General features: G+C 38.5%; 5 protein-coding genes and 1 non-coding gene across 6 annotated transcripts; 5 read left to right on the forward strand and 1 right to left on the reverse strand.

Annotated features, from left to right (window-relative positions):
* The first annotated feature begins 1,280 nt into the window (after positions 1–1,280).
* On the forward strand, positions 1,281–5,520 carry LOC116111502. Its single transcript, XM_031397682.1, is given in 7 exon segments — positions 1,281–1,515; positions 1,890–2,275; positions 2,426–2,728; positions 2,822–3,512; positions 3,515–3,818; positions 3,820–4,306; positions 4,972–5,520. Coding segments are annotated over 7 exon segments (2,955 nt in total).
* A 755-nt stretch (positions 5,521–6,275) lies between these two features.
* Positions 6,276–7,982, forward strand: LOC116111503 (uncharacterized mitochondrial protein AtMg00810-like). The gene is made up of 3 exons (XM_031397683.1): positions 6,276–6,575; positions 7,197–7,589; positions 7,719–7,982. The coding sequence occupies exons 1-3, from the start codon at positions 6,276–6,278 to the stop codon at positions 7,980–7,982; spliced, it is 957 nt and encodes a 318-aa protein (XP_031253543.1).
* A 7,042-nt stretch (positions 7,983–15,024) lies between these two features.
* On the forward strand, positions 15,025–18,554 carry LOC116111504. The gene is made up of 10 exons (XM_031397685.1): positions 15,025–15,372; positions 15,454–15,604; positions 15,746–16,324; positions 16,439–16,689; positions 16,740–16,823; positions 16,998–17,067; positions 17,159–17,329; positions 17,429–17,519; positions 18,048–18,135; positions 18,456–18,554. The coding sequence occupies exons 1-10, from the start codon at positions 15,025–15,027 to the stop codon at positions 18,552–18,554; spliced, it is 1,932 nt and encodes a 643-aa protein (XP_031253545.1).
* On the reverse strand, positions 15,073–15,179 carry LOC116111515. Its single transcript, XR_004125084.1, has one exon. It is a non-coding gene; the product is annotated as a small nucleolar RNA R71 (small nucleolar RNA).
* A 954-nt stretch (positions 18,555–19,508) lies between the features above and the next one.
* On the forward strand, positions 19,509–19,895 carry LOC116111505. The gene is made up of 2 exons (XM_031397686.1): positions 19,509–19,704; positions 19,768–19,895. The coding sequence occupies exons 1-2, from the start codon at positions 19,509–19,511 to the stop codon at positions 19,893–19,895; spliced, it is 324 nt and encodes a 107-aa protein (XP_031253546.1).
* A 1,801-nt stretch (positions 19,896–21,696) lies between these two features.
* LOC116111506 lies at positions 21,697–22,083 on the forward strand. Its single transcript, XM_031397687.1, has one exon. It carries the CDS (start codon positions 21,697–21,699, stop codon positions 22,081–22,083), a length of 387 nt encoding a protein of 128 aa, XP_031253547.1.
* The last annotated feature ends 1,407 nt before the right edge of the window (positions 22,084–23,490 follow it).

Raw genomic sequence — 23,490 nt, forward strand, 5'->3', positions numbered from 1 at the left:
GATTTCGATTTGAATTGTTTTTGTTTTTGTTTTTGCTAAGATTGTTTTCTGTTTTACTCAAAACCCCCTAGCCTTGTTCACATCATCGAAAATTTGGCTAGACACTCTTCGTGGGATCAACCCTTGCTTACCCTATTTACAGTTCAGTAGTTAGGTTATGAAGGTTTTTAATCTTGGTTGCCTACGACATCACACCAGCTGCCCCTGATTTTAATCAGCAGCCTTTGTGGATTTAGTACCTTACTTTAGATGTTGCTTTTGAACTTAAGTCTAGTCTAGTTCACGTGTTGCCTACGTTTCGTGGTCGTGCAGGTGAAGATCTGAATAAATATCTAAAAGAGTTCCATGTAGTCTGTTCAAGCATGAAACCAACTGGGGTGATAGAGAAGCAGATTAAATTACAAGCTTTTCCCTTTCCGTTGACGGATGATGCAAAGGATTGGCTCTATTATCTACCATCGGGGATAGTCGCAACATGGAACGAGATGAAAAGGCTATTTTTAGAAAGATACTTCCCAGCCTCCAAAGCTGCCACCATTAGGAAAGAGATATGTGGTATAAGGCAATATAATGGGGAGACATTGTATGAATATTGGGAGCGATTCAAGAAGCTATGTGCAAGCTGTCCTCACCACCAGATAAGTGATCAGTTGTTAATCCAGTATCTCTGTGAAGGATTGTTGCCTATGGAAAGAAACATGATAGATGCAGCAAGTGGAGGTGCGTTGGTGGATAAGACTCTTGAAGTTGCCAAACAATTAATCTCAAACATGGCTGCCAATTCCCAACAGTTTGGTACAAGACATGATGCACCACCTAAAAGGGTGAATGAGGTAAGTACATCTTCCATTGAACAACAATCATCTGATCTTACCTCTCTTGTTAGACAGTTGGTTGTAGGGAATGCACAACAGGTGAAAGCTTGTGGGATATGTTCAACAATAGGACACCAAACAGACATGTGCCCAACACTTCAAGAGGAAGGGACTGAGTAAGTCAATGCAGCTGGAAACTTTCCTGGACCACCGAGGCAGCATGATCCTTACTCTAACACATACAATCTAGGCTGGAAGGATCATCCGAATTTCAGTTATGGAGGAAATAGACAAGTAGGAGTTGGACAGAATTTCTTCCAAAATAGACAACAAGGGTTTCAACCGAAGCAACCTACCTCACAGAGTTCAAACTCATCCCTGGAAGATATAGTGAAGTCCCTTGCCTTGAATACCAAACATCTTCAACAAGATACAAGATCTAATATTCAAAGTTTGGAGAATTAGATGGGTCAAATGGCAACTGCTATAAGTCATTTAGAGGCTCAAGTTGGAGGGAAGTTGCCTTCTCAAACAGTGGTGAACCCAAAGGAAAATGTGAATGTAGTAACACTAAGAAGTGGCAAGAAAATGGAAGAACCGAAGCTGAACATTCCAAGTGTAGCAAAGGAAGCAGAAATTGAAGATGAAATTGAGAAAGAAGAGGCTACAACTGAATCAAAAGTAATTCAATTCAACTTCCGTTTAATACTTTACCTTTTCCTAGCAGATTCGCGAAGTCAAAGAAAGAAGAGAAGGATAAAGAAATTTTGGAGATGTTTCACAAGGTGGAAGTGAATATACCTCTGTTAGACACAATTAAGCAAGTGCCAAGGTATGGGAAATTTCTTAAGGAGTTGTGCAAGAATAAGTGGAAGTTAAATGGTGATGAGAAGATAATAATGGGAGAAAATGTGTCAGCAGTTTTCCAAAGAAAACTTCTTCCCAAGTGAAAGGATCCATGTATGTTTACAATTCCTTGTAAGATAGGTAACACTAGAATTGAGAGAGCTATGTTAGATTTAGGAGCTTCAATTAATGTTATGCCAAGATCTATTTATGCTTCATTAAATCTAGGTCCTGTGAAAGATACTGGTGTTATTATCCAATTGGCTGATTGCACTAATGCATACCCTGAAGGGGTAGTTGAAGATGTTCTTGTGCAGGTCAATGAGTTGGTGTTTCTGGCTGATTTTTACATTCTGAATATGGATGATTCTTCGTTTCCTGACCCTACACCTATCTTAGTGGGAAGACCATTCCTAAATACAGCTCGAACAAAAATAGATGTTCATGATGGTACCCTCACGATGGAATTTGATGGTGAAGCAATTCGTTTTAATATTTTTGATGCCATGAAAGATCCAACTGATGTTCAATCTATTTTTGCTATTGATGTTGTTGATCCTGTTGATTGCATAGTACAAGAGATTTTTGAGTTAAATAATGCAGATGAGTTAGAGGTTGCCCTTCTCAAACATGTGGAATCAGAGGAGAAATGAGAGATAGAGCTTAGTGAAGAATTGAAGGAGACAGTGGCAGCTTTATATTCTTTAAAACCGAGTCCAGAAAGGTATGAAGTTTCTTTTATAAAGCTGCCTGATTCTCACCAGAAATTATCGCCTTCTGTTTTGCAAGCCCCTACACTGGAGTTGAAGCCATTACCGGGCCATTTGAAGTATGTGTACTTGGGAGAGAATGAGAAACTACCGGTAATTGTGTCGAACAAGTTAACACCCAATCAAGAAGAGAAACTGGTTCAAATGTTGCGAAAGCATAAGGAAGCGATTGGCTGGACCATAGCTGACATTAAGGGGATTAGTCCTTCCATATGCATGCATCGGATTTTGCTTGAAGAAGGTACCAAGCCGACACGGGAAGCACAATGCAGATTAAATACCTCAATGATGGATGTGGTGAAAAAAGAAGTCCTAAAGCTTTTAGATGCTGGGGTAATTTATCCGATTTCCAACAGTAAGTGGGTAAGTCCAGTGCAAGTTGTCCCCAAGAAATCTGGTGTTACAGTGGTGAAAAACCAAGACAATGAGTTGGTCCCTACACGTATTCAGACAGGCTGGCGCGTGTGCATTGATTACAGGAAGTTGAACTCAACAACTCGAAAAGATCATTTTCCACTTCCCTTTATTGATCAAATGCTTGAAAGGTTAGCTGGTCATGTTTATTATTGTTTTCTTGATGGATTTTCAGGGTATAACCAGATTGTCATAGCACCGGAGGATCAAGAGAAGATGACATTCACCTGTCTATTTGGTACCTTCGCCTATCGCTGAATGCCATTTGGTCTCTGCAATGCTCTAGCCACATTCCAGCGATGTATGGTAAGCATTTTTTCAGAATATGTTGAATCAATTATAGAGGTGTTTATGGATGATTTTAGTGTTTTTGGTGATTCATTTGATCAATGCTTGCATAACCTTACACTAATTCTAGACAGATGCATGGAAACTAACCTTGTACTTAACTAGGAAAAATGTCATTTTATGGTAGAGCAAGGTATAGTTTTAGGGCATATTGTTTCATCCAAGGGAATAGAGGTTGATAAGTCTAAGATAGATTTGGTTACAGCTTTACCTTACCCCACCAGTGTGCGGGAAGTTCGATCTTTTCTTGGCCATGCAGGTTTCTATCGGAGATTTATCAAGGACTTTTCAAAAATCGCATTGCCCCTATGCAGATTGTTACAAAAGATGTGGATTTTCAGTTTGATGAGAAGTGCAAGGAGGCATTTGACAAGTTGAAGACATTGTTGACGACAGCACCAGTGATACAACCACCTAATTGGGATCTACCTTTCGAAATTATGTGTGATGCGAGCAACTACGCATTAGGTGTTGTCTTGGGTCAAAGAATTGGCAGAGCATGTCACGCCATTTATTATGCATCTAGGACCTTGAATGGCACCCAGCTCAATTATTCTACGACTGAAAAAGAACTTTTATCTATTGTTTTTGCTTTAGAAAAATTTCGGTCATATTTGTTGGGTGCCAAAATCAGTCTTTTCTGATCACGCAGCTCTTAGGTACTTGCTCACAAAGAAGGAGGCAAAACCAAGGCTAATTAGATGGATTCTTCTACTCCAGGAATTTGATTTGCAGATTAAAGATAAAAAGGGAACAGAGAATGTTGTAGCAGATTACCTTAGCCGTTTGGTTCGTGACAGCGATGAGCTTCCTTTGCGAGAAACATTTCTGGATGAGCAATTGTTTTCCATTGAAATGGCGTCACCATGGTATGCGGATATTGTCAATTTTTTAGTTACTAACGTGTTGCCAAATGATTTGACTAGAGCTCAAAAGGACAAGATCAAGAGTGATGCTAAGTATTATGCTTGGGACGATCCATATCTGTGGAAGCATTGTGTTGACCAAGTGATACGAAGGTGCGTATCTGAACATGAATTTATTCCTATTTTAACCTTTTGTCATACCTATGCATGTGGAGGACATTTTGGACCACAGAAGACAGCTCGTAAGGTATTAGAATGTGGTTTTTATTGGCCATCATTGTTCAAGNTCGAACTTAGTTTACAAGTTTGGCTACAAGATTTGTTTCTTTTGCGCTATTGTAGAAGAAATTACACGAAATAATGAACCCTAGTAGTGAGATGACAATGAATCCTATAGATTCAAACTCTCCACTATAGATCCACTCATCGGATACTCCAAGATCAGTATTAGTGACAGAGCAGCTCACAGGAACTGCAAATTATGGCATCTAGAGTAGGGCCATGACAGTATCACTCTGAGCCAAGAATAAATTGGGATTTGTCAATGGTTCATGTAAAAAACCAACAGATTTAACCCTTGGTGTGCAATGGGAAAGATGTAACTCACTAGTATTAGCTTGGATTTTCAATACGGTGTCGAAAGAGATTTTCAATGGAATAGTTTATCCCATTAGTGCACATCAAGTGTGGCAGGATCTTCAAGAGTAGTACTACAAAATCAGTGGAACTAGAATTTATGGAATACAGAGGGAGATAGTTAACCTGACACAAGGAACCATGTCAGTGGCAATCTATTATGATAAGCTGAAATCCTTGTCGGATGAGTTGAGTTCATTGATAAGCTTACCACCTCCAGACAGTGTAGTTGCCAAGGCTTATCTCGATCACTTGAATCAACAAAAATTGTTGTAGTTCTTGATGGGGCTCAATGACACTTACTCTATGGTAAGAAGCCAAATATTATTGATGTCACCATTGCCTTCAGTGAAGCAAACTTACTCGGTTGTTAACCAAGATGAAAGCCAAAGGATTTTAACAGGGGCCAACAATGTTGGTCCAGATGTGACTACTGCCTTATATGCTCAGAACACGCAGAAGGCGCAAAATCATAATCCAAAATATAAAGGCAAGAAGCCTTACATAGAATGTGACTTTTGTCATTTGCCAGGGCATAAACATGATACTTGTTACAAAGTCCATGGGTATCCAACATTTAACGAAGGGAAAATGAATGAATCCAAGAACAAATCATTAGCAAATCAGGTGCAATCTGCTGTTCAAGGAACTCTTGTTTCGAATACTCCTACAGATTCATCAAAAGGATCTTTTGGAACCATTCTCTCAGCTAAAAAATACTCTCAACTTCTCCAGTTACTTGGCAAAGAAAATATGCCAGCCTTAGCAAACATAGCAGGTAATACAACTTCACTTTTGTCCTGCTTAAATGAAACTGATAGTTAGATAATAGACTCAAGGGTAACTGACCATATGACCAGTAGATTATATAGTCTAAACTCTCCTATTGATATGGAATCCAACCCAAATGTCTATGTTGGCCTACCCAATGGAACCAAAACTAGGATTAGGCACATTGGTTCTGTTAAATTGGATGACAAAATTAGTCTTGATCATGTTTTGCATTTACGTAATTTTAAATATAACAATTTTTCAGTTTTGAAATTTACTTCATCCAATAATTGTGTTGTCACATTTTACCCTGATTTCTGCTTAATCTAGGACCTCTGGAGTGGCAAGTTGGAGGGGATTGGTACAAAATTCTAAGGCTTGTACTTCCATGTTCCTCTTACACAACATTTATCACACACTCTGGATGTTCATGCACTTGCAAAAATACTTTCCTCAAATGTAGTTTGTAATGCAGTAATAAATAAAGGTTTAAGTCCTAGCACAAAATCTGTTTTTTCTAGTTCACAATCTATACCACATCCTCTTAATGAACCTAAAGCATTAAGTCCATCTAATCCTATTGAACCCGAACCCTTAGTGCAATCTAATCTTGCACCCTTAAGAAAATCAAACAAGCCTACAAAACCACCTATTTGGACTACTGATTTTCATTGTCCAACCATTTCCTCTACCTCACAAACTTATCGTGTACAATACCCAAGTATCAAGTCTGTCTTAGCAAAATATCCTCCTTAACTGAACCTACTAGTTTTTACCAAGCTTCTAAAGATCCAAAATGGGTTAAAGCTATGTCAAAGGAGATAAAGGCTTTAGAGGACAATCACACTTGGTCTTTGGTTACTTTGGCTCCTGGAAAAAGTCCAATTGGATGTAAATGGGTATACAAGTTGAAATTCAATGCTGATGGTACTTTAGAAAGGTATAAAGTCAGGTTGGTGGCTAAGGGTTACACACAACAAGCAGGCATTGATTATGAGGAAACATTTTCCCCTGTGGTTAAGATGGTGATAGTGAGAACCATATTGTCCATAGCCTCAATTCATGATTGGCCTTTATACCATCTTGATGTTGACAATGCTTTTTGCAAGGTGATTTAACTAAAGAAATTTATATGTCTTTGCCTCAAGGTTTCCATAAACCAGCAAGACAACATATTGTGTGCAGACTCAACAAATCCTTATATGGTTTAAAATAAGCCTTTATGGCTTGGAATTTCAAACTGACTTCTGCATTGATTAAAGGTGGTTTTATTAAATCAAAATCAGATTATTCTTTGTTAACTAAGATCATCTCTAACCATAAACACCAAATTGGTACAATTTTCATACCAAATTGGTATGGCTTTTAGTGTATTTCACTATTGCATCTCCAATCCATTGCACCAAATATTATACTAAAAAGAATATTTTTTTTTTCTATTAATAATCAACAATTAATTTATTTCACTAATTATTTGTGTATATATTAATTAAATATTGGGAATGATATTTTTATTAAATAATAATAACTTTGAAAATTATACTAATTTAATAAAATTAAGCATTTATTTAATCAAATAAACATTATAATTAATGTAAAAAAACATTACATCTAACATAAAATGCCACCCAAAAAAAAAAAAAAAAAAAAAAAATCCACAAATTGGTGTGGATTCCACACCAATTTGGTGTGATACTATTCATTCACACCAATTTGGTGTTGGATTGGAGGAAAATTTCTACACCATTTTGGTATTTTACACCAAAATGGTGTTGGGTTGGAGATGCCCTAATAGACATTGTACTCAAATTGTGGTGGTCCTAGTATATGTTGATGACATAGTTATCACTAGTAGTAATTTAGCCTTGATTAATGCTGCTAAGCAGTTGCTTCAGTCCAATTTCAAGCTCAAAGATTTAGGACTACTTAGGTATTTTCTTGGTCTAGAGGTTGCCAGGTCAATCAAAGATATAACTCTTTCCCAACATAAATATACTTTGGAATTGATTTCTAGTACAGGTTTATCTAGTGCTAGACCTTCCATCATTCCTCTTGACCAACATGTGAAGTTTACTTCATCAGATTATGATAAACAGTTTGACATTTTTGGAGACGCTTTGTTGGTAGATGCTTCCATTTATCAGTAACTCATAGGCAAGCTTCTTTACCTATGCATGACTCGACCAGATTTGAGTTATTCAATAAACTTACTAAGTTAGTTTATGCATGCACCCAAGGAATCTCATATGCAGGCAGCCTTAAAGATTGTGAAGTATATAAAATCTGCTCTCGGTTTAGGTTTGTTCTTTCCATCTGATAGTTCTTTATATCTCACTGCTTATTTTGATTCAGATTGGGCCTCTTGTTTACTTACTAGAAGATCTGTTACTGGTTTTTGTGTATTTTTGGGGAATTCACTTTTGTCCAGGAAATCTAAGAAACAGATCACTGTTTCTTGGTCTTCTTCAGAAGCTGAATACAGGGCAATGACCTCTGTAGTTTATGAAATTGTATAGATAATGTAATTACTTTTAGAACTGGGTTATCCTCCTTCTTCCGCTGTTCCCCTATTTTGTGACAACCAATTTGCATTTCATATTGCTTCCAATCCAATGTTCCATGAGCGTACCAAGCACATTGACATTGATTGTCATCTCTTTCAAGAGAAACTTCAAGCTGGTCTTATAACTACCAAATATGTTCCCAGTAATGAGCANTTTTTTTTTTTTTTTTTGTGTCAATTAGTGAGAATTTAATTCGAAATCGATGATAAACTAATGGGATTTTTTGTATAATGATAAAAAAAAATTCACAATTTGGAAATGACAATAAATATTTATTAAAAATGATTGAAAGTTATCTAAATGAGAAAAAAATTGATTCGGTTGAAGATTGAACTTTTATAATCGAAAGAACAAAAAAAATACTAGAAATAATTATAGTTATTATCTGTTATGCCTAAAGAATGCAGGGCTGACGTAAGGTCCAGTCAGCGTGCAAAAAGTCAGAGCATGGGTGCACCCGCAATCGAGTCGCGTAGGAAAAGGAGCAGCATGCTTTTGTCAGAATAGTGGGTGCGTGCCAGACCAGCCAAAAGTTGTGGTGCTCCCACGTGTCCAATCCCTGCTCCAAATCTCGTAAATCACTCTAGAAGGTGGGCAATGTGACATAAAGAGGGATTTGCACGGATAATCCCACAAACTCACAGATTCAGTAATGATAACCTTAATGCATCCCACTATAAATTGAGAGCTCCTTTCTCATTAAGGGGATTCGCTATTCTCTCCCAAGAATATATAGCATTCTCTCTCTTGTACTATCATTTGTAAGTCAGTCCGCTAATGTGATCTGACCTCTATCATTAATACTAACATCAGTGGACGTAGGATTTTCTTCCTTAGCATCCGAACCACTTTAAAAGCTGTTCCCATTGCATTTATTCTCATTTTTCTTGCATTCACGTGTGTCTTCTGGGTCAGCTCAGCATTGCACAAGTGCGTTTAGTTGGTGTAAAAATCACGCATCAACAGTTTGTCGCTAGAAGGAGGGCCTGATTTAGTGTTCATCCTTCATCAGGAGAATCTCTAACTTATTGGTCCTACAACAGCAAATGGCCCGCCAACCTGAACTTGAGCGAACCAACCAGGGTGCTGAGGGGATCCCCCAAGTCCAAGGGGACACCTCTTCCAAAATACCTTCAGTTTTGCAAAATGCTGTAGGGGATATCCCATCAAGTTCACAACTTGACCCTGCCATTAGAAGCTACCTGGAGAGGTTTGACAATACTTTCCAGACGGTCAACCAAAGGTTGGACCATTTGGACTAAGGCGTGCCAACCAAATCAGCTGGGGCGGTGCAACCGCCAAAAATACCTGCAGGTCGTGTGAAAGTGCAGCAAAGAGAGATAACCTGTGCCGTAAGCACTGCAGTGCGTCGACGAAAAGGTAAGCAAGTGGCAAAAAAGGGGCTTACGGGCTCCAAAGGGCTAGCGAACTCCGACCGCTTCCCGAGCAGAATACCAGTGGCGTTAAGACTCGGTGAAAGGATGCAGCCCGAGCTTTCCCATGCCATGTCGTAGGTACATCCCCGTAAAAGTGCTGGGCAGGGCGATTCTTATCATCGCCAGCAAAACCATTCTGATCGTCATCGGGGAGGTTCCCACACTTTGCGGGGCAGTTCGTACCACTACGAAGGTCGTGAAAATACCCTGTATCATCCATCGCTATCACACGCCTCTAGCCAGCGTGTGTCGAGAGTGGCCAGGGCCGTCAGTCGAGGCGAAGAGGAATCCGACCTCCGGACTTTCCTCAACTATAATCCCGAGAGTCGAACTCGTATGGGTGAAAGTAATCCCCAAGTGGCTCCATTGCCTCAGATTGAAGAACTACAACGAGCTCTAGACCGATTAAGAGCTCAGCAAAATGAGTAAGGGCAGGTCGCGACCGCGTCCCCCTTCTCTTCCGAAGTGCTAGCCGCTCCACTCCCATTGGGATTCAGGATGCCCGACATGCGGGTATTTGATGGAAATTTTGATCCGCAAGATCGTTTATATGAATTCAACGACCTGATGGAGCTTCACCAGGTCTCAGATTTAGCAAAATGCCGTTGCTTGGCAGTGATGTTAACCTCCCATGCCAAACGGTGGTTTAGGTTGCTCCCACCGGGATCGATCAGTTCGTGGCCTCAGATGAGCGTGATATTCCTAAGGCACTTTCAAGCGAACCGAAAGTTCTCAATGCCTTTGAGTTACCTCAGCAATATAATTCAAGAAAGGGATGAATCCCTCTAGTCTTACATTGACCGATTCCACAGAGAACTCAACAAGGTAGCTCATACTCCCGAAGGTCCCTCTACAAACCGACTTGTGGAAAGAGCTACAGGCTGAGGATGATGTTTCCCTCACCCAATTCTATAACCTTGCGGAGAAGTACCTTTGGATTGAAAATTCAGTGGCGGCGCTCTACCACCGCAATCCCGGTGCATCAGACAGTTCGTCTAGTCGGGGGGAAAGTAGGAGAACTGATTGCAGATGAGCTACTGACGATCAGCGAAAAGGAAAGAAATCTCGCTACGAGCCCAAAAAGTCTTATGCTCCCGCCCCTCGTCGCGATCAATATACGCCTTTGAATGCATTTGTATTGGCCATCCTTGATAAATCAGAGGAGGCCAACCTGCTCGGAGAGCTTGAGCCCATGAAAAATCCCTCGTCAGCCAGAAATAGTAAAAAGTACAGTCGCTTTCATCGGGATAATGGGCACCATACCGATGAGTGCCGATCTCTCAGACAGGCAATCGAAGAACTCATCAAGAAGGGGCATTTCAAAGAGTATATTGACAACTCTGCTCCCGCACAGGTGATAAGAGTGTAATTTAGATATTTTTATTGCTTCCATATTATGTTTTTTGTTATGTTTTATGCCTAGTTGAGCTGATTAGAGCTTATTTTGTAAGGTTTGCATAGTTGGATAGACTTTAGGAAATAATTGAGAAAAGATTAGGAAATTCCAGATTTTCCAGATATTTCGTTATTCTGACCAGTGCTACGTTTTTCAGGTTTTTCAGGGAGCCAGATTCCTCGATTGCAAAAGTGTTCTTCAGAGAAATTAAAGTAGACGAATCAAGCTTTTCAGGAAGGTATTATGGACGAGAATCTGAGTTTGTTTCGGTTCTCAGTAGTTGTTGTAAAACCGGACCTGGAATCCTAGTTGTAGAAGGATTCCTTAGCTGAGTATTGAATCTTCGAATGGGCCTAACTGGAGTGTCAGATATCGAAAACGGGTTATTCAAAATCCCAGATTCATCTACACATCCTGGAATACAACTTTTATGAAGTGATGGAGCCCAGAAAAGATCTTTTACATTGCAAGAACCTGGTGCAAGCTGGAGACGAATTCTGGAATCCATATCTGATCAGATTTTGTCAAATCTGGAAGTCTATCTTCTAGGAAACGTCTAGGAAAGAAATTCCGTGATTCTTGGGGAAGAATTAAGGAAAACACATGTTATTTAATTAGAAGTTTGTAGGTGAAACGGGGGGAGAGGACAGTAGAGTATTATTTTTCAGAGTTTTTGCTTTCTAGATCAAGATGTGCGGCTAATTTCCTTCTTCAATTCAAGGGGATTTTGAAGCCTAATTTCATGTCATTGGTGTAACTTAACTTCAGTAGCGTTGTTCTCAGTCTCATTTTTATTAGAATTGTTTATGTTATTCTGATTTAATTGTTTGTGATTCTTGTTTGAGTGATTTAGTTTTGGCTTGCTAAATTGTTTAATCAGAATTTACCTGCTAGAATTAGGAATTGTGATACGTAATCGTCCTTTTTCTATTCAACGAGTGACACATGATGATAGCTGATTATGGACAAGTTTTCGGTCTATTGTCTTGAATAACATAACCTAAGTTAAATAATCCGAGCTTGCGTGATTGTTGCTTAGATTGATCTATTCTCCTAATTCTTAAGGCTGCCATTGAATTAAATTTAGAGAGCTTGTTCTAGGTTGTTCAAGGGTTAGTATCTACTCGAAGAGCTTGTTTCAGTAGTGACAAACTAAGGGAGAATTCGGGTAACAGAGCTTGTTGTTTCCTAGGGTCAGTAGTTCCATAATGATTAGATAGAACAATTTACGGTTACTTATGTCCAATACATGTTAGTGGATATTGAACCGAGAACTGATTGTTTACACTGATTTTTTTTCTCTGGTTTACTTTATTTGCCTTGATTACAACACCCCATTACTATTGTCAGGTTTACTGTTTAGAGTTTAATTGTGTTTTCTGTTTTTTATTATTTTAAAATATAGAAATTAACGAGTCATTCCTGTGGGATCGACCCTTACTTGCCCTTTATACAATGCAGTAGTTAGGTTAGTAAGGTTTTAATTGGTGCATTCGGCACCTACCAAATTTTGGCGCCGTTGCCGGGGAGTGGTATTTGTCTTTTTTTTATATATTTCTACGTTTTTTTTTTTTTTTTTTTTTTTTTTTTGTGATTTTGTTTAATCAGTGCTTAGTTGTTTATTTTATTTTATTTTGTTTTGTTTAATTGTGATTTTTAGGTTTTTGAAGAAAAAAAAAAGAAAGAATTTTTTTTTTTTTTTTAATAGTAGCACTATTCAACATGAACAGTAGTACTATTAAGTATTATTCCTAAGAGAAATTTTGGTTGAACTAGGAGTGCTGTGAGTACCCGTTTCGAAGAAAACGACATTCTGAGCAAGACTAGAAGTTTTCTAGCCCCACCCTGTCGTTCTCAAATTCGATCATTTAATAGGGTTTTTAGCCAATTTTCATTGCTATCAAGAAAAAAATTTATTTTTTATTTTTTTATTTTTGTATTTATTTATTTAGGCTTAATTTGGTGATTTTAATGGTTTATGACTCGATCCAATTCTACAGGAGAGTTGGAATTTGATCCAGAAATCGAACGCAGTTTACGGAAGTTGCGAAAAGAGTCACGTCAAGCAAGTTCTTCATCTCCTGATCTAAATATAGCCCTTGGTTCTGCATCCCACAATTCATCCAGTGATCCGGATTCAGAGATAGAAGAAGAGATGGCCGCTGGCAGAACATTAAAGGAGTTGGCTGCCCCTGATTTTAATCAGCAGCCTTTGTGTATTCAGTACCTTACTTTAGATGTTGCTTTTGAATTGAAGTCTGGTCTAATTCACTTGTTGCCTACATTTCGTGGTTGTGCAGGTGAAGATCCAAATAAACATCTAAAGGAGTTTCACGTTGTCTGCTCAAGCATGAAACCGACTGGAGTGACAGAGGAGCAGATTAAGTTGCGAGCTTTTCCTTTTTCGTTGGGGGATCATGCAAAGGATTGGCTTATTATTTACCATCGGGGACAGTAATAACATGGAATGAGATGAAAAGGATGTTTTTAGAAAGATATTTCCTAGCATCTAGAGCTGCCACCATCAGGTAAGAGATATGTGGGATAAGGCAATATAATGGAGAGACGTTGTATGAATATTAGGAGCGATTCAAGAAGCTATGTGCAAGCTGTCCTCACCACCAGATAAGTGATCAATTGCTAATTCAGTATCTCTATGAAGGATTGCTGCCTATGGAAAGAAATATGATAGATGCAGCAAGTGGAGGTGCATTGGTGGATAAGACTCCTGAAGCTGCCAAACAGTTAATCTCAAACATGGTTGCCAATTCCCAATAGTTTGGTACAAGACATGATGCGCCAACCAAAAGGGTGAATGAGGTAAGTACATCTTCCATTGAACAACAATTATCTGATCTTACCTCTCTTGTTAGACAATTGGCTGTAGGGAATGCGCAACAAGTAAAAGCTTATGGGATATGTTCGACAATGGGACACCAAACTGACATGTGCCCAACACTTCAAGAGGAAGGGATTGAACAAGTCAACGCAGCAGGAAACTTTCCTGGACCACCGAGGCAACATGATCCTTACTCTAACACGTACAATCCAGGTTGGAGAGATCATCCGAATTTCAGTTATGGAGGAAATAGACAAGTAGGAGGTGGACAGAATTTCTTCCAGAATAGACAACAACAAAGTTTTCAACCGAAGCAACCTGCCTCACAGAGTTCAAACTTATCCCTGGAAGATATAGTTAAGTCCCTTGCTTTGAATACCAAACAGTTTCAACAAGATACAAGATCTAGTATTCAAAGTCTGGAGAATCAGATGGGTCAAATGGCAACTTTTATAAGTCTTTTATAGGCTCAAGTTTGATGTAAGTTGCCTTCTCAAACAGTGGTGAATCCAAAGGAGAATGTGAATGCAGTGACGCTAAGAAGTGGCAAGAAAGTGGAAGAACCAAAACTGGATAGTCCAAGTGTAGCAAAGGAAGCAGAGATTGAAGATGAAATTGAGAAAGAAGAGGCTACAACTGAATCAAAGGTAATTCCTAACCCTTCAATTCAACTTCAATCTAATACTTTACCTTTTCCTGGCAGATTCGGGAAGTCAAAGAAAGAAGAGAAGGATAAAGAAATTTTGGAGATGTTTCGTAAGGTGGAAGTGAATATACCTCTGTTGGATGCAATTAACCAAGTGCCAAGGTATGCAAAATTTCTTAAGGAACTATGCACCAATAAGCGGAAGTTGAACGGTGATGAGAAGATAATAATGGGGGAAAATGTGTCAGCAGTTTTCCAAAGAAAACTTCCTCCCAAATGCAAGGATCCAGGTATGTTTACAATTCCGTGTAAGATAGGTAACACCAAGATTGAGAGAGCTATGTTAGATTTAGGAGCTTCGATTAATGTTATGCCACGATCTATTTATGCTTNCCTCTGATTTTAATCAACAGCCTTTGTGTATTCAGTACCCTACTTTAGATGTTGCTTTTGAACTTAAGTCTGGTCTAATTCACTTGTTGCCTACATTTCATGGTCACGTAGGTGAAGATCCAAATAAACATCTAAAAGAGTTCCATGTAGTCTGTTCAAGCATGAAACCGACAGGGATGACAAAGGAGCAGATTAAGTTGTGAGCTTTCCATTTTTCATTGGGGGATGATGCAAAGGATTGGCTCTATTATTTACCATCGGGGATAGTCACAACATGGAACGAGATGAAAAAGATGTTTTTAGAAAGATATTTCCCAGCATCCAAAGCTGCCACCATTAGGAAAGAGATATGTGGTATAGGGCAATATAATGGAGAGACATTGTATGAATATTGGGAGCGATTCAAGAAGCTATGTGCAAGCTGCCCTCACCACCAGATAAGTGATCAATTGCTAATTCAGTATCTCTATGAAGGATTGTTGCCTATGGAAAGAAACATGATAGATGCAGCAAGTAGAGGTGCGTTGGTGGATAAGACTCCTAAAGCTGCCAAACAATTAATCTCAAACATGGCTGCCAATTCCCAACAGTTTAGTACAAGAAATGATGCACCATCCAAAAGGGTGAATGAGGTAAGTACATCTTCCATTGAACAACAATTATCTGATCTTACCTCTCTTGTTATACAATTGGCTGTAGGGAATGCGTAACAGGTAAAAGCTTGTGGGATATGTTCGACAATGGGACACCAAACAGACATGTGCCTAACACTTCAAGAGGAAAGGACTGAGCAGGTCAATGCAGTAGGAAGCTTTCCTGGACCACCGAAGCAGCATGATCTTTACTCCAACACATACAATCCAGGTTAAAGGGATCATTCGAATTTCAGTTATGGAGGAAATAGACAAGTAGGAGTTGGATAGAATTTCTTCCAGAATAGACAACAAGGTTTTCAACCGAAGCAACCTGCCTCACAGAGTTCAAACTCATCCCTGGAACATATAGTGAAGTCCTTTGCTTTGAATACCAAACAGTTTCAACAAGATACAAGATCTAGTATTCAAAGTTTGGAGAATCAGATGGGTCAAATGGCAACTGCTATAAGTCGTTTAGAGGCTCAAGTTGGAGGGAAGTTGCCTTCTCAAACAGTGGTGAACCCAAAGGAAAATGTGAATACAGTGACGCTAAGAAGTGGCAAGAAAGTGGGAGAACCAAAGCTGAACATTCCAAGTGTAGCGCAAGAAGCAGAAATTGAAGATGAAATTGAGAAAGAAGAGGGTACAACTGAATCAAAGGTAATTCCTAACTCTTCAATTCAACTTCAATCTAATACTTTACCTTTTCCTAGCAGATTTGTGAAGTCAAAGAAAGAAGAGAAGGATAAAGAAATTTTGGAGATGTTTCGCAAGGTGGAAGTGAATATACCTCTATTGGATGCAATTAAGCAAGTGCCAAGGTATGCAAAATTTCTTAAGGAGCTATGCACCAACAAGCGGAAGTTGAACGGTGATGAGAAGATAATAATGGGAGAAAATGTGTCAGCTGTTTTCCAAAGAAAACTTACTCCCAAGTGCAAGGATCCAGGTATGTTCACAATTCCTTGTAAGATAGGTAACACCAGAATTGAGAGAGCTATGTTAGATTTAGGAGCTTCGATTAATGTTATGCCACGATCTATTTATGCTTCATTAAATCTAGGTCCTGTGAAAGATACTAGTGTTATTATCCAATTGGCTGATCGCACTAATGCATACCCTGAAGGGGTAGTTGAAGATGTTCTTGTGCAGGTCAACAAGTTAGTGTTTCCGGCTGATTTCTACATTCTGGATATGGATGATTCTTCTTCTCCTTACCCTGTACCTATCTTACTGGGAATACCATTCCTAAATATAGCTCGGACAAAAATAGATGTTTATGATGGTACCCTCACGATGGAATTTGATGGTGAAGTAATTGTTTTAATATTTTTGATGCCATGAAATATCCAACTGATGTTCAGTCTATTTTTGCTATTGATGTTGTTGATCTTGTTGATTCCATAGTGCAAGAGATCTTTGAGCTAAATAATGCAGACGAGTTAGAGGTTACCCTTCTCAAACATGTGGAATCAGAGGAGAAATGAGAGATACAGCTCAGTGAAGAATTGAAGGAGACAGTGGCAGCTTTACGTTCTTTAAAACTGATTCCAGAAAGGTATGGAGTTTCTGTTATAAAGCTGCCTGATTCTCACCAGAAATTATTGCCTTCTGTTTTGCAGGCCCCTACACTAGAGTTGAAGCCATTACCGGGCCATTTGAAGCATGTGTACTTGGGAGAGAATGAGAAAGGTAATTGTGTCGAAGAAGTTAACACCCAATCAAGAAGAGAAATTGGTTCGAATGTTGCGGAAGCATAAGGAAGTGATTGGCTGGACCATAGCTGACATTAAAGGGATTAGTCCTTCCATATGCATGCATCGGATTTTGCTTGAAGAAGGTGCCAAACCGACACGGGAAGAGCAACGCAGATTAAATACCCCAATGATGGATGTGGTGAAAAAAGAAGTCCTAAAGCTTTTAGATGCTGAGGTAATTTATCCGATTTTCGACAGTAAGTAGGTAAGTCCAGTACAAGTTATCCCCAAGAAATCTGGTGTTACAGTGTTGAAAAATCAAGATAATGAGTTGGTCCCTACACGTGTTCAAACAGGCTGGCGTGTGTGCATTGATTACAGGAAGTTGAACTCAACAACTCGAAAATATCATTTTCCACTTCCCTTTATTGATCAAATGCTTGAGAGGTTAGCTGGTCATGTTTATTACTGTTTTCTTGATGGATTTTCAGGGTATAACCATATTGTCATAGCACCGGAGGATCAAGAGAAGACGACATTCACATGCCCATTTAGTACCTTCGCCTATCACCGAATGTCGTTTGGTCTCTGCAATGCTCCAGCCTCATTCCAGTGATGTATGGTAGGTATTTTTTCAGAATATGTTGAGTCAGTTATAGAGGTCTTTATGGATGATTTTATTGTTTTTGGTGATTCATTTGATCAATGCTTGCATAACCTTACACTAATTCTAGACAGATGCATGGAAACTAACCTTGTATAACTAGGAAAATGTCATTTTATGGTAGAGCAAGGTATAGTTTTGGGGCATATTGTTTCATCCAAGGGAATAGAGGTTGATAAGTCTAAGATAAATTTGGTTATAGCTTTACCTTACCCCGCCAGCGTGCTGGAAGTTTGATCTTTTCTTGGCCATGCAGGTTTCTATCGGAGATTTATCAAGGACTTTTCAAAAATTGCATTGCCCTTATGCAGATTGTTACAAAAAGATGTGGATTTTCAGTTTGATGAGAAGTGCAAGGAGGCATTTGACAAGTTGAAGACATTGTTGACGACAACACCAGTGATACAACCACCTAATTGGATCTACCTTTCGGAATTATGTGTGATGCAAGCAACTACGCATTAGGTGCTGTCTTGGATCAAAGAGTTGGCAGAGCGTGTCACGCCATTTATTATGCATCCAGGACCTTGAATGGTGCCCAGCTCAATTATTCTACGACTGAAAAAGAACTTTTATCTGTTGTTTTTGCTTTAGAAAAATTTCGGTCATATTTGTTGGGTGCTAAAGTCATTGTTTTTTTTGATTATGCATTTCTTAGGTTCTTGCTCATAATTAAGTATTCAAAACCAAGGCTAATTAGATGGATTCTTCTACTCCAGGAATTTGATTTGCAGATTAAAGATAAAAAGGGAGCAGAGAATGTTATAGCAGATTACCTTAGCCGTTTGGTTCGTGACAGCGATGAGCTTCCTTTGTGAGAAACATTTCCGGATGAGCAATTGTTTTCCATTGAAATGGCGTCACCATGGTATGTAGATATTGTCCATTTTTTAGCTACTAACGTGTTGCCAAATGATTTGACTAGAGCTCAAAAGGACAAGATCAAGAGTGATGCTAAGTATTATGCTTGGGACGATCCATATCTGTGGAAGCATTGTGCTGACCAAGTGATAAGAAGGTGCATATCTGAACATGAATTTATTCCTATTTTAACCTTCTATCATACCTATGCATGTGGAGGACATTTTGGACCACAGAGAACAGCTCGTAAGGTATTAGAATGCGGTTTTTATTGGCCATCATTGTTCAAGGATGCCTACATGTTCTGTAAGTCATGTGATAATTGCCAAAGAGTAGGAAATATTTCTCGTAGAGATCAAATGCTACAATCTCCTATATTTATTGTTGAAATTTTTGATGTTTGGGGCATTGATTTTATGGGTCCATTTCCTGTTTCCTTTGGTAATGTTTATATTCTGTTAGCTATTGATTATGTTTCCAAATGGGTGGAGGCGAAAGCCATCAGAACTGACACTTCAAATGTTGTTGCAGATTTTGTTAAAACTAACATTTTTGTCAGGTTTGGGATACCAAGGGCCATAATCAGTGATAAGGGCACTCATTTTTGCAATAGAAAAATAGAGGCATTGCTTAAGAAATACCATGTCAAACACAAGGTCTCCACATCATACCACCCACAAACCGATGGCCAAGCGGAAGTGTCAAATAGAGAGATCAAGTCAATTTTGGAAAAGATTGTGAACCCAAACAGGAAGGATTGGTCTTTGAGATTAGACGATGCATTATAGGCATACAGAACAGCATATAAGACACTTATTGGCATTTCTCCATTCGGATTAGTGTTCGGTAAGCTGTGTCATCTTCCAGTAGAATTAGAGCACAAGGCTTATTGGGCAATCAAGCATTGCAATATGGAGATGAAGGAAGCTGGCATTAATAGGAAGTTGCAATTGCAAGAACTTGAGGAGTTGAGGAATGATGCCTGCGAGAGTTCACACATCTACAAGGCAAAGACTAAAGCCTTTCATGACAAGATGATCTCAAGGAAGCATTTTTCAGTTGGACAGAAAGTCCTTCTTTTTCATCCAAGGCTGAAGTTATTTTCGGGTAAGTTACGTTCTTGTTGGGTGGGACATTTTATTATGACTAATGTTTTTCATCATGGTGCAGTAGAAATCCAAAGTTTGCAAACAAACAAGGTGTTTAAGGTCAATGGACATAGGCTTAAACCTTACTATGAAGGGTTCCAAGTTTGCAATATTGAGGAGGTGGGATTGGAGGAGTCAATACATGAGTAGTAAAGACGATGCAGAGAGTCGGGCTAACGACTTTAACCAAAGGCGCTGCTTGGGAGGCAACCCAAGAATTCAGATTTGATTTTCTTTTCCTTTGAATTTAGTTTTTTTTTTATTTGCAATTTTTTTTTTTTTTTATTTACTGTCTCTACATTTGGGTCTTACATTGGGGAAAATGTAAGTTTTAAGTGTGGGGCAGAAGTTAGGCTTAGGTGTGTTTTATATTATTATTATTATTTTTTTTTTAGGCTTAGATGTGTGTTATATTCTGTTTTTGTATGAGTATGTTTATGTTAAAAAAAAAAAAAAAGGAGTTTTTGTTGTTAGGAAGATTTATGCTTTAAGTCACGTCTTTGAACGTCTAGTGATGCATGAAATAGTAACTTGACTTTGTTGTTGAGCATATTCCTTGACTTAGGATGTTAGCAATATTTCATAAAATATAGTTAATTAGATTTGAATCTTTGAAACACTATGTCTTGAGAAGTTGTGTGAACTTGGTGACNCCGTGCCTCCGGTAAGATGGGGCCGTGACATTCAGAGAGAGAGAGAATACACTCACATGGCCAAGGGTTCCGAATCCATGCATGACTAAGTCTGATCGGCAGAGAATGAGTAGAAGTCACGAAGAGTGGGTTGGTGCTTTGTGATCTCCACCCAGCCGTGCCTCCAGTAAGATGAGGCCGTGACCTACAACAGAAAGTTAACAGAAAAGAGTTATGAGAAAGAGAGACAAAAAGAGAATCAGTAGAAGTCACGTAGAGCAGGATAAGTCCCGACTGTGCCTCCGATAAGATGAGGTTGTGACATTCAAAGAGAGAGTTAGTAGAAAAGAATTATGAGTAAGGAGAAAGAGATAATAGAGAGAATTAAAGAATGAGAAAGCTTGAGAAGGATGAGAAAGCTTGAGAAAGAATGAGATAGAAAGAGAGAGTATGAGAAAGAATGAGAGAGTTTGAGTTAGTAAGAATAGAGAGTAGAAGAAAGAAACATGCAGTTCTTTTGCATTAATTGCATGTACATCTCATACATGCATGCACCATGATTTCTTCCATGGTTAGTGAGAGTATGATGAGAATAAGAGAGAACCATGATTTTTCTTCATGGTGAGTATGACGAGGATAAGAGAGAGAACCATGATTTTCCTTCACAGTGAGTAAGAATAAGAGAAAAACAACAGAGAATAAGAATAGAGAGAAAGAAAGAATAAAAAGAGCTAAACAAAGTTAAAGGAGAATAAAAGTATTAGAAAGAAAGAGAAAAATAGTGAGAATTAGAAATAGAAGAACGGTAGAGTAAGGAAAGAATCAAAGAGTGAGTTGCTGGGACAGGTAGTAGAGGATTTACTTACTGAGTATTGTTGTGCTCACCCCGTTGTTCTTCCCTGTTTTGCAGGAAATAAAAGCAGTGGTCGGATGGACGTCGCGTAGCGGAGAGTATTGGCACCACTATCCACTAGCTATGATGTTTTGTATTAAGTAGAAAGTTTTTAATACATAGTATTTTGAGTTTGTAAAGAATTATGTTTTTATGAGTAAAGAAAAATTTGAGCCCACTATCTTTCATACGCTATGTATATCCATAATTTGCATAGTATGTATTATAAGAATAGTAGTAAAGAGGAGGTGTTACAGAACCCAAATAGGAAGGATTGGTCTTTGAGATTAGACGATGCATTATGGGCATACAGAACAGCATATAAGAACCTATTGGCATGTCCCCATACAAATTAGTGTTCGGTAAGTCGTGTCATCTTCCAGTAGAATTAGAGCACAAGGCTTATTGGGCAATCAAGCATTGCAATATGGAGATGAAGGAAGCCGGCGTTAATAGGAAGTTGCAATTGCAAGAACTTGAGGAGTTGAGGAATGATGCCTACGAGAGTTCACACATATACAAAACAAAGACTAAAGCCATTCATGACAAGATGATCTCAAGGAAGCATTTTTCAGTTGGACAGAAAGTCCTTCTTTTTCATTTAGGGCTGAAGTTATTTCCGGGTAAGTTACGTTCTCGTTGGGTGGGACCTTATATTGTGACTAATGTTTTTCCTCATGGTGCAGTAGAAATACAGAGTTTGAAAACAAACAAGGTGTTTAAGGTCAATGGACATACGCTTAAGCCTTACTATGAAGGGTTCCAAGTTTACATTATTGAGGAGGTGGGATTGGAGGATTCGATACATGAGTAGTGATGACCATGCAGCAAGTCGAGCCAACGACGTTAACCAAAGGCGCTGCTTGGGAGGCAACCCAAGAATTCAGATTTGATTTTCTTTTCCCTTGACTTTAGTTTTTTAGTTTTGCCATATTTTTTGTTTTATTTGTTTTATTTGCTTGTCTCTACATTTGGGGTATTACATTGGGGACAATGTAAGTTTTAAATGTGGGGGAGAAGTTAGGCTTGGATGGGTTTTATATTTCGTTTTTTTTTTTTTTTTAAGGAGGTCTCTGTAAAAAAAAAAAAAAAAAAAAAAAAAATTCATGTAGTGAGGTTTTGCTTTACGTAAGTGTCTTGAACGTCTAGGTGATACATGAAACTAATAACTTGATTTGTGTTGAGCATATTCCTTGACATAGGATGTTAGCAAATTTCCTAAAATAGAGTTAATCATATTGAATCTTGTAGTTTGAAAAACAATAGTCTTGAGACGTTGTGTGCACTTCGTGACGAAGCCGATTGGGAGGTACTGAACAACACTTTTAAAAGAAAGAAAAAAGGAACAATTGTTTCCTTAAGCTAGGTCCTAAATTTGGGTTAAGCAAATAGAAAAAAAGAAAGAAAGAAGTGTGTGTGGTGAGTCGAGATGGAGCGGAAAACGCAATCACCATAAACAAAACCTGAAATGAGATGGAGCATTAAAATGCACTCATTTTTTTCAAAAACAAAAAAAAAAAACAAAAAAAAAAAAGAAAAAAAGAAAAATGAGAAGAAAAAAGTGCTAGTTGCTACCCATTTGTAGTACAAAGAGAAACAGTTGAGGGAAAGTTGAGGAGAGTTGTACATGAAATGTGGTTATGATTAAGTCCTGTTTGCATTGACGAGTAGAGGAATTATGAAAGGAGAAGAGCATACGGAAATGTAATTAACTCTACTTATTTTATTTTGCTGTTCCTAAGTTAGTATGATATGCAGGTGAAATGATCTGTGCTTATGCATCATGAATGTGTTCTTTGATATGACTTAGTGTAGGTGTTTTATTACTGTTGAATTAGATTTGCCCGAGGACGTGTGCAAAAGTAGTGTGAGGAAGATTGATAAGAGTGTTTAATTTACTATTTTATTTTCATATTATGTTTTTGTTAGTTTTTAATGTATCTTGCGTTGATGTAGCGTTTATTTTGTGGTTTTGCAATAGTGTGGTTGTTAGGGAACGATCCGGTTGGGGCACGGAAAACCAAAATTTATACAACCGATGAGTCTCCTAAAGCCAAAATCAAGGTACAAATTGTACAGTTTATGGATACACCATAAATCTGCAGAACACGTAAATCTACATTTAGATTCATACCCATCTGGGAGGCTTCACCATATTGTCCTCTGAAAATGTTTGCCTAACGACCAGTGTAGGATCGTGATAGCCAAAGTCCACACAAAG

The sequence above is a fragment of the Pistacia vera genome, unplaced genomic scaffold (assembly GCF_008641045.1).
Source record: "Pistacia vera cultivar Batoury unplaced genomic scaffold, PisVer_v2 Contig640, whole genome shotgun sequence".
NCBI classification, from domain to species: Eukaryota; Viridiplantae; Streptophyta; class Magnoliopsida; order Sapindales; family Anacardiaceae; genus Pistacia; species Pistacia vera.

Excerpts from the sequence above, each read along its gene's own strand:
- LOC116111503 (XM_031397683.1), top strand. The coding sequence starts at position 6,276 with ATGTCAAAGGAGATAAAGGCTTTAGAGGACAATCACACTTGGTCTTTG. Across the intron at positions 6,576-7,196 it reads TTGACAATGCTTTTTGCAAG|GAAAATTTCTACACCATTTT; the intron begins GTGATTTAACTA and ends GTTGGATTGGAG. Across the intron at positions 7,590-7,718 it reads TTTTTGGAGACGCTTTGTTG|GCAGCCTTAAAGATTGTGAA; the intron begins GTAGATGCTTCC and ends TCTCATATGCAG.
- LOC116111504 (XM_031397685.1), top strand. The coding sequence starts at position 15,025 with ATGAAAAAGATGTTTTTAGAAAGATATTTCCCAGCATCCAAAGCTGCC. Across the intron at positions 15,605-15,745 it reads CTCCAACACATACAATCCAG|TGAAGTCCTTTGCTTTGAAT; the intron begins GTTAAAGGGATC and ends TGGAACATATAG. Across the intron at positions 17,068-17,158 it reads CTTGGGAGAGAATGAGAAAG|CTGACATTAAAGGGATTAGT; the intron begins GTAATTGTGTCG and ends GCTGGACCATAG.
- LOC116111505 (XM_031397686.1), top strand. The coding sequence starts at position 19,509 with ATGGAGATGAAGGAAGCTGGCATTAATAGGAAGTTGCAATTGCAAGAA. Across the intron at positions 19,705-19,767 it reads AAGGCTGAAGTTATTTTCGG|TAGAAATCCAAAGTTTGCAA; the intron begins GTAAGTTACGTT and ends ATCATGGTGCAG.
- LOC116111506 (XM_031397687.1), top strand. The coding sequence starts at position 21,697 with ATGGAGATGAAGGAAGCCGGCGTTAATAGGAAGTTGCAATTGCAAGAA.